Source organism: Acartia tonsa, chromosome 13, assembly GCF_053477335.1.
Source record: "Acartia tonsa isolate MP-2025a chromosome 13, ASM5347733v1, whole genome shotgun sequence".
NCBI lineage: Eukaryota > Metazoa > Arthropoda > Copepoda > Calanoida > Acartiidae > Acartia > Acartia tonsa.
The window spans coordinates 29,930,464-29,940,150 of NC_137272.1; the positions used below are offsets into that span (position 1 = coordinate 29,930,464).

At 32.8% G+C, this 9,687-nt stretch overlaps 2 protein-coding genes across 2 annotated transcripts in view; one reads left to right on the plus strand and one right to left on the minus strand.

Annotated features, from left to right (window-relative positions):
* LOC145303922 (uncharacterized) overlaps positions 1–1,478 on the plus strand; it is a 28,281-nt gene extending 26,803 nt beyond the window's left edge. The window contains exons 8-9 of the mRNA XM_080145592.1: positions 383–459; positions 1,077–1,478. Of these exons, the coding sequence (XP_080001718.1) occupies positions 383–459; positions 1,077–1,131 (132 nt within the window). The 3' untranslated portion in view covers positions 1,132–1,478. The remainder of the gene's footprint in view (positions 1–382; positions 460–1,076) is intronic.
* A 1,972-nt stretch (positions 1,479–3,450) lies between these two features.
* Positions 3,451–7,678, minus strand: LOC145335100 (uncharacterized). Its single transcript, XM_080180815.1, has 5 exons — positions 7,599–7,678; positions 6,687–6,891; positions 6,183–6,244; positions 4,284–4,418; positions 3,451–3,686 (listed from the first exon to the last, which is right to left on the minus strand). The coding sequence occupies exons 1-5, from the start codon at positions 7,605–7,607 to the stop codon at positions 3,603–3,605; spliced, it is 495 nt and encodes a 164-aa protein (XP_080036941.1). The 5' UTR covers positions 7,608–7,678; the 3' UTR covers positions 3,451–3,602.
* Positions 7,679–9,687: the final 2,009 nt, after the last annotated feature.

Here is a 9,687-nt window from a genome sequence, read left to right on the forward strand (position 1 = left end):
TGGATTAATGTTATCAAAATTTTAGGTATTTTAGTGAAAATATTTGATATTTTAGAATTAGGCATTTCTCAAGTAGGCGTTTAGATAGTTTAAAATTAGGTATTTTTAAATTAGGCATTTTTAAAATTAGACATTTTTAAAATTAGGTATTTTTAGTTAGGCATTTTTAGTTAGGCGTTTTTAAATTAGGCATTTATAAATTAGGTGTTTTTAAATTAGGTGTTTTTAACGTAGGTGTTTTTAACATTAGGTATTTTTAAACTTAGGTGTTTTTAGTTAGGCATTTTTAGTTAGGCATTTTTAAATTAGGTGTTTTGTCCCCACTCCATAATAAACAACCCCCTTCCAATTATTTACAAATTTAAAATAAGTTTATGATTAGGTTGGAGGTATGGTAGCAGATGCAGGATTACAACTACTTGGACACAGCAGACAGGAACCTCTAGAGGCGGGACTCAGGTATTTATCAGGGATTTTAAGGGATAACACAATGGCCGATAAATTGACTGCTTAAAAAGTAACCAAAGTTTGTAAGCCAATGAATAAGAAAACGATTTTTAAAAAAAACTTTGGGGACTAGTGTAATGTACCCTTTCTCACTGATATGGACACCTAACATTTTTATTAGTGAAGCTACTCTATAATTCACTTTGTCTTTCCGTTCGTCAGTCAGTCCATAACGCGTTTAGGGAAATGCGACTTCCATATCTGGTATAGAAGGCTGAAATTTTTTATTAATATTGCTTATAGAAATGATTGAGCATCCAGCATGTAATTTACTTTGTCATGCTGCTACAAAATGCATGAGAAAGGTTTCGTGATTATTGATTTAACAAATGCTCTTCAAATCTCCTTGTCCGTATTCCCATTCAGGATTTTTTGTTCTTCGCTACTTATGGATGTTGCCATTCTTGTTATTTTAACCTTGTTGTCTTATTCAATTGCTTAAAAACTTTGGGTACTCTTATTGAATTTTATTTGGCGTGTTTAAAGCTTTTTGACCAATATAAGCCTTTTGAAAATAATCGATTTGAGCAACTTTTTAACAGTGAACTATACCAAGTTCTATTTTTTAGTGGAGAAAATTGTGAACTGAAATATTTGAACTGCTTTGCAAATTTATACAGCTAGTTCCTTGATAGATTATAAAATTATTTTATGGTTATGTACAAATTGTTATTAAAATATATATGCATTTCATTTACAGGCAATCCTAATCCTTCCCTTACCCCTTTATTTAACAACCATTATTTTTTGATCCTCTCTATCTTCAAAATTTTAAAAAGTTCCTTGTTATTTTTTTATTTATATGTAATGAAATTATAATAAAACTTATGAAATACAGGAATTTATATTATATAATAAATGAACTATTTGTATTGTGTTAATGTAAACTATAAATTATCGATTTTTAATATTTATTTATTGATTGCATACTTTATATTAAACTTATGAAAACTAATAAATTTTTAATATTTCGATGTTTCATTAGCATTATAATTTTGTTTAAATATGTTTGGTTGGGTTGAAAATTTGTCAGTATTTTTTAATTCTAAGTATAGATCAAGAATCAGATTTTTTATGGTTTGTTGAAAAGGTCTTTTATGAAACAATCAATGAGAATCTTCTTTTTTGTTCTTGTATAATTTTTATATGAATTATTCTTTTATATAAAGTAGTAAGGTTCTTTTTGTTTGTCCATTAAAATCTCTAAACCAGATCAGTTTCAATTGAGGAGAGGCTTTACCTAGGTCAAGAATGGTTTTAGGCTTATTCATGTTTAGATTTATATTTTTGGAAGGTTTTAGACTATTTTACTCCACTTCTCTTTACTAAAGATGATAGTGTCTCATCCGCTTGAATGAGTCTAAGGTGTCGGGTTCGAGTCTGGAACACATTTCGTCGTTTTAGAGACGTTAAAAAATGGTACCTACAACTGCTTGTTTTAACACATGAGACTTATGCAATTAGATTAAAAAACTGTTTTTTTTCTTGATTTGTTTTTTTTCTTATTACAAGAATCATACAAATTGTTATTGACCTTTGGTAAAATGTATACTGGCCTATCAATGGTCATTTGTATTGTATGACGTCATTTTTTAAAGCACTATTAGCTGTTTCGTTCCGATATTCCATGTATTGGTTTATTTTCTTTCAAATATTTTGTAGCTATAAAATGAATAAAACCACCAAGAATGTGTTATATACAGTATCATAAATGATTCAATTAAAAACTTCAATATATTTTAAAGTTTAAAAAATGTAATTGTAATTAATTTACAGAAAAGATAAAGTATGACGACCTTTCAAAATATACTAAAGATTGTTACATTTATTGCACAATGTTGTTTTTGGGTTTATAAGAATAACAAAAAAGTAGATAGACAAACGGACAAAGTGAATTATAGAGCAAACATTCATTTGTCACAAAAAAGAGAGGTGGGACATATGAATAGAAAATCACGAAACCTTTTTTTAAAATAAATATATGTGTCTTTTGTTTCCTGAATGACGGAAATGGATATTTCTATGAAAAATTTTGCAATCTATCTTCAATTGCAGCCGAGAAAATCACATTTCCCCCAGTGCGTTACAGACAAAGTGGATTAAAGAGTGACGGATAGCTCTTATAGTAAATCTATGCATGTTAAAATTGTCCCATGGAATTAAAACTTGGCCTGATGATTCCTGTAAAAATTAGGTACAATCTATACAGCGAAGTAACTTTATAACATTACCTGAAAGTTCATTGGTCCATTAAAAACATTTTTATTTTTTTTATGATACAATTTACTTAAAATTAAAATAATGATTTCTAGTACGTTTAGGCACTCAGTTATAACCGACGCTTCTCTGAAATCAAGTCTTTAAATGATAGAATGTCCGAATGAAACATCTTGTATTTAAGTAGTTTAAGAATGTTTCTAGAAATTGTTTTTTTTGTTTAAATGATTTATTCATCATTTAGAAAAAATCATACATTGGGTCTATATATTCGAATTGTTAATGTTAATTTGTCTAATTTGTTCAGCTTCGTATTTATAAATGATATCATTCCTGTTTAATTAATACTAGCGGCTACGCCCCTAGAGGCCTCTATGGACACGTAAATTTGTTCTTTTCAATCATTTTAAAAATCTGCTATTTTCCAAAAATATTAATTTTGTAGCTAGATGGTGTTGGATATGTTTTAGTTAATTACCAAAATTTCCGCTAGGTGGCGTGTTTTTTTTTTTGGGGGGGGGGATTTTTCTTGGGAGGTTGGTGGTACACCGTATCCTCCTCTAAAAAGATATAAACCTTCCCAGGACCTATGCGAATCTACACTATAAAGGAGCACTGTATCGGTTCAGTGGTTAGCGAGATCCTTCAGTACAAACAGACAAACAAACAACCCTTTACTTTTTAAAAAAGAATATACTCCATTACCAAAATAAATAAAACAATGAGTCTTTTCTGAATGTCTTTTATTAAACAATAAATAAATTTCTATATAAGGTATAATGATGAGATAAGGGTTTTTTGCCAGCCTTGCGGCCAGCTACAGGAGAGGAGGAAAAAATAAATAAGGAAAGGAGGAATTAAGGAGGGGGGAGGGGGGTTTATCTCCTGGCGTTGGGAGCATAGGGGGCAGGGGCGGGCTTGTAGGCGGGGACGGGGGCGGGGCCCTTGTAAGCTCCGGGACCCTGAAAAAAAAGAATATTAGTTATTAATTAAATAGAAGCTTTACAATGTGTCTCAAAAATCAGCCATGTGACGTCTTAAAAATGAGAAAGAGAGAGAAAGGGAGTGGGAAACAAAAATCCTAAAAAAAAGTGAATTATCCCTCATTTTTTATGATTTTTTGAGACACTTTGTAAAGCTTTATTAGATACCATATAAAAATATAAAGTTGTTTGTTTATTATGATATTTTAAGGGACTAAACTGATTGTTTTCTCCATTTTTTGGGGAAGCTTCACATAGGTCATTGGATGGTTAAGGCTATTTTACTGCCCTACCTCTCCTAGTTGATAGGGCTGCAGCCCCTAGATACTTTAAAAAGGAAGAAATTTGTTAAATATTTATGAATTCTCTTAATCTTTTAAAATAAGTGACCTACTGCCCATCTCCCCATCGCAACGACTTTGTGCGGACGCTCAATTGGGTTTTTAAAAATCAATCAGTCGTGTTGGGAAAATTAATACAGCCAAGTAGCATAAAAAGATTTGCTAGCAGACGAAAAAGGTCATTGGAAAAGGGAGGGAGGTAGTTATCTGTTGTAAATAAATTTCTTTGACGTACCTTGTATGGGCCGTATCCACCGGCGGGGGGATCGGGGTAGACGGGGGTGCCTTCGTATGTGACGTCAGCAACGAAACCTCCCTCGTGATCGGCGTGGTAGGTCACGGTCTGGATTCTGCCGTCAGGAAGGGAAACCTGGAACAAAATATCAATAGTAAGTGGGTGGAAAAAATCATTTGTCATTCTTATTATTTGTTGAAAATGTGTAAAGTAGAAAGTTTTTTTGCAACCACTGCACTGAATAGATTTAGTTCTTTATCTTATGTAAGCTTTACCTAATTTTTAAGTTAAAGTTGAATTAAAAACTTTCCATGTTAAATGTAAAATTAAGTTTAGATATCAATATAGTGGTTTACATATGATAATGATAGTTAATATTTAAATTTTTAAATTATGTGTGATTCAATTATTGACTTGATCAAATGATAATTGATTACCAGAAACAATTATCAAAAATTTAATTTGAATCCTTACACACGGAACCAGACAACGGACATAAATCTTTCTGTGTGTTTGTGAGTGTGTGTGTCTGTGCATGAGTAAATGCACGAATTTTAAACTTCCTTATATTTTAAAACATTTTTAAAACAAGGAAATGAAAAAAAATATTCATCTATTTTGTATTTAAATTGTGTCTATCGTATTTGTCCATGAATCTATCAATTTATTGATGGATAAAAATCAATTTATTTGGATAGATAGATAAATAGACATATAATATATAGACAATTAGAATACAAAATAGATAATATAGTTCAATAAAACATGAATTGATAGACAAATAGAAAATAAAATGGATTTCTGTGATAAAGAATAGATAGATAGACAATTATTTTAGAATAAATATATAGACTTCTATAATAAAGAATGGATAATACAAAATTAGATAGACAATCTATATGATAGACAAATACAATACAATTCTAAGAAAGACAAACGATTTAAAGATGGATAGATAGATAATTGATCTTCCTGGTTCATTACAGTTAAAACCCAGAACCTGTGACCCTACATGTTTTATCTGGCCTATTGTGCCCCCCCTCCCCTTGACGCATTGCGTATTTGCCCCCCTGCTATTAGTACCAGCAACCATATTATGTATATACGTGATTTTAAAAGTTTTAGAAGGCATTTACTTCCGTGTTGAAACCAAAACCCATTTCATGCCTTTGTTACATTTATCTATATGTATATCAAAGCGTTATATCTCCCCCGCCCTCCCCTACTCTCCTCCATTCCCCGATCCCTCCCTTTTTCCATTTCCAAACCGGCCTTCCTTCCAAATCCCTTTCTTTCTTCCGTATAATGCCTTGTAGCGCTTTGCGTCACTACGAAGGCGCGTATATATTGTTGCGTACGACTACGCTAGTGTGTGTGTGTCTGTGTGTTGTGAAAGGTCAAGGGCTGACGCATAGGGGGGGAATAAAAGGTAAAAGGGGCAACCTATACGCATTTTACGCAAAGGTAAAAGGGAAAGGAGGAAAATAGAAAAGGGTTAGATAAATTAGGCCAAAGAAATAGGCCAATTTTTGTGTGTATACATATGTATATGTGTATCAAAACCAAACTCTGTTGTAAAAAATCAATTTTGATAATTTTACGAAGAAAAAAGAATTTAGGCTCTAAATCTAAATCTAATTTTAAATATATTTAGTTTGAAAGTTCAAAGTTCAGTTAACGATAAATTGATGAACATCCCCAAATTTAAATAACAAAATTAAATATGAATTAATTTATCAGTGGAATGTTTAAACACTGCTATTTTGAACTACCCAATCAAGCTTTAATAAAAGACCTCAAAATATTAAGCAACTATTCAGAGAATTTGTTTTTAAAACTTTGGGTACCAGTATAAATTATAACGCAATGTCTCCTCCCTCCCTTCATGATTTTATTTACCTTGTAAGATCCCTCAACAACTCCGTAGTCGTTCTGTTGTTCGGCTTTCTGGAAAGCAGCTCCTGAAATTATACAGACATTGTCAATAAATCACAATATATGCTACAGTACTCATGGCAATAGGAGTTTCCCCTAAAAGTGATATGTCGAGCAGAGAACCTTTCCCCCCCAATTATTTTAAAAAATAAATTGAAATAGGGAGATTGGATAGGTTAGGCATTTAATAAAAAATACACCCCTTGTTATTTTTTTTATTTATGGTAGGATTGGAAGGTTCAGTGCTTAATTGGAACTTATAGGGAAAGTACTTTTCAATATCAGCTTTTTAAAATTATATCTGGTAGAAGCTGTACAAATTATCTAAAAAGATCAGCCATGTGACGTCATACAAAGAAGAAAAGTGGGAAAGAAAACCAATAAAAAGCGATGGATAATCCCTCATTTTTATGACACTTTTTAAAGCTTCTAAATGGTAGATATAGGTTACAAGTAGTAAATCTTTACCTGTGTATTCATCCTTAACACCATATTCATAGTTGTAAGGCTGGGGGGGCAGCTTCTCCTCGGGCTTTCCGTAGGGGGCGGGGGCGGGTTTGTAGGCGGGGGCAGGTTTGTAGGCAGGAGGGGCGGGGCCGTATTGTGGGGGTGGGGGTCCGTCGGGACGGGGGTAGGCAGCGGAGACGGCCACTAGGGCTGAGAGGGCAACAAACTACAATATTTTAAAAATTAAATGAAAGTCAGAGCATTTTGAACAGACCGACGGACAAAACATTTTATAGATTGTGTGCTCATCGGTACAGGGAATCTTCACCAAAAAATTCAGCTTTGTTTTTTAAATAGAAGCCGAGAAAATCACATTTCCTATACTTTTAGGCAGACAGACTGTCAAAGTGATCTTTTGAATAGTTTTGCTATTCAAGATAATAAGAAAATCTAATTTTAAAGATCCAAAAAGAAAGTCTCAAATCATAACAATTTAGACAAAAAAGTTTTGAATAAGGAATTTTAATCCATGTATAAAACATTTTGTTCTACAGTAAACTATTAAGCTTATAATATAATAAACAGAAATAGGTATAAAGGCGAAAATATTTAGGGATTATAAGCAATGTACAATACAACAACATATTGATAAACCATAAGATTTATATGAAGACAAGAAAACCTAAACTTTATAGAACAATTTTACGTATTCAGAATAATTTAAAATAATTTTACAGAAAAAACAATGAATTATAAAGATTAAAATTCAAATTTTAAATTGAATAAAGTCATAACCAACAATTTAATCACCAAGGATATGTTAATATAATAATTAATTTTTTTGTAAGAATGTCATGTTTAACATAAAACTAAATTTACTTCCTGAAACAAAGTAAAACTTGTTATGGCATTTAAACTAATATTTGTTCTTACCCTGAGCATGATGTGATGTGAACTGATATCTGTAATGACCTTACTAAAACTTTATATATGCCCCTCGAAGCACACACGACCCACCCTGAAGTCAACCCCCCCCCCCCCCCCTTGCCAACAACAATACCCCCATTGTTGTTTCCCCCTTTAGTCATCTTTACCCCCCGGCAACTATGGTTTCATATGTGTGACGCCCCCCGCCCCCCTGTGCCCCTACATGTTTTGCTATTATTACGCCCCCCCCCCGCCCCCCGGCTCCACCTGTTTCATATGAAAGATGCAAATCTTGGTGTTCCAACAAATAGAATAAAAATGCATTTCGAGCTGAGACGATGACGTCTATTTGTCTGTTTTCTATAATACAAAGTAGAACGATGTCTGTCTGTCTGTCTGTTTGTTTGTAGCGAAGGATCTCGCCAACCGCTGAACCGATCGGGTTCCCCTTTACAGGGTAGCTTCTCATAGGTCCCGGGAAGGTTTATAACTATTTTCTTGGGGGGTGGGACAACCCCCCCCCAAATTTTTTTTTCTTTTTAAAACTAATATCAAAAAGTGGGGTCGACTACCCCCTCCCCCCCCAAAAAAAAATTTCTTTTAAATCTAAAATACGAAAAATTGTTTTGATTAAACCTCTTGGAGCAAAACCCCTAGATGCTTGGGGCGCAGCCGGTAGTATTATATAAAGTAGTAAGGTTATTTTGTCTGTAGCTTAAGATTTCGATGATTACTGAACCGATTGAGTTCTCCATTTTATTGAAGCTTCTTATAGGTCCCTGGATGGTTTTAGGATGTTTAGTTTTATTATGTAAGTTTGTTTTTTTGCTATTTAGAGCTTCTAGATGCTAGGAGCGCAGTCGCTAGTTATATTAAAGCAAAGCATTTCAATAATAAGAATTGGTCCGCCTGTAAAGGAGAGCTCTTATTGATTATTTAGGCAGTAGCTGGACAAAATGACTAAAAAATCAGCTATGTGACGTCATAAAAATGAGGGAGATGAGAGAAGAAGTGGGAAAGAAGACCCCTAAAAAAGAGATGGATATTCCCTCATTTTTATGATGTCACAAGGCTGATTTTTTTAGACACTTTAACCAGCTACTTTAGGCATGATATAATTTTCCTATCGACCTAAATCTTGGCATTGTGATTCCTGTACTAGTTAGGTATGATTTAAGGGTAGCAACTCTATAATTGTTACCTGAATGTAAATTTAAAACATATTGTTCTATTACTTTTTAATGACAGTTTTTTATATACATAATTATCCTAATTTTTGGAATACTAATTCCTTGGACAACAAAGTATAATGCTTTATTCGAAGAATCTCTATAATCAAGCCCTAAAAATTTTGGTATGTCCTTAAATAGCATCCTATAATTAAGCAGGTTTGTAACTATTTTAAGTACAATTTTGCTTAGACTTATACAATACATTTATGTTCTGTATATTTAATTCCGACATTCTACAATTGTTAATGTTCATTTTTCATACCATTTCAGATCTTCGTTTTTATGGATGTTGCAATCCTAGTTTTAGCAGGTGAAGGTTTCTTTAAAAAAAATTTAAATACCTAAATCAACACTTAAAAAGCTTTAAAACCAAAGTGGGTTTTCATAAAAATGCCAGCCAAACTCCTGACAATGGATATATTATTACTTGGATCTCACACCAGATTTTCATGTTCTAAAATAAAGTGAAACTCGCAGCCAGCTAAAATACCCCACTTCCTCTTCCTTTATCAACTCCCATCCCCTCCTACTGGATGAACGAACTACTGAACTATTGAACGAACTTCTAGCAGAAAACACATATCCTTTAGTTCATTTCTGTATCATTTTCTGTGTTTAAAAGATAGAGAAATCGATTATTCAAAATGTAGGTGGAAATTGTAATTTTTTAAATATCACCCTCCTGACAGGCTCAAGATGCCAGCAAACCTGGCATGGTCAACCAGGTACAGAGCAAACATTTTTATGTCTTTTTATTTCTTAAACAACTCATTACAAAAATCTAAAGATTGTGGCCATATTTAGGTTCCAGATCCTGCAGGTCCTGATCCTACAATAAATGTTGAATGGCTCATTAGACTGCA

What these genes read in the sequence shown, in the direction of transcription:
- LOC145335100 (XM_080180815.1), bottom strand. An exon ending in TGTTAAGGATGAATACACAG is followed by an intron (nt 6,245 to 6,686) that starts GTAAAGATTTAC and finishes GTATAATTTCAG; the next exon opens with GAGCTGCTTTCCAGAAAGCC. An exon ending in GTGGATACGGCCCATACAAG is followed by an intron (nt 3,687 to 4,283) that starts GTACGTCAAAGA and finishes CTTTTTTTTCAG; the next exon opens with GGTCCCGGAGCTTACAAGGG.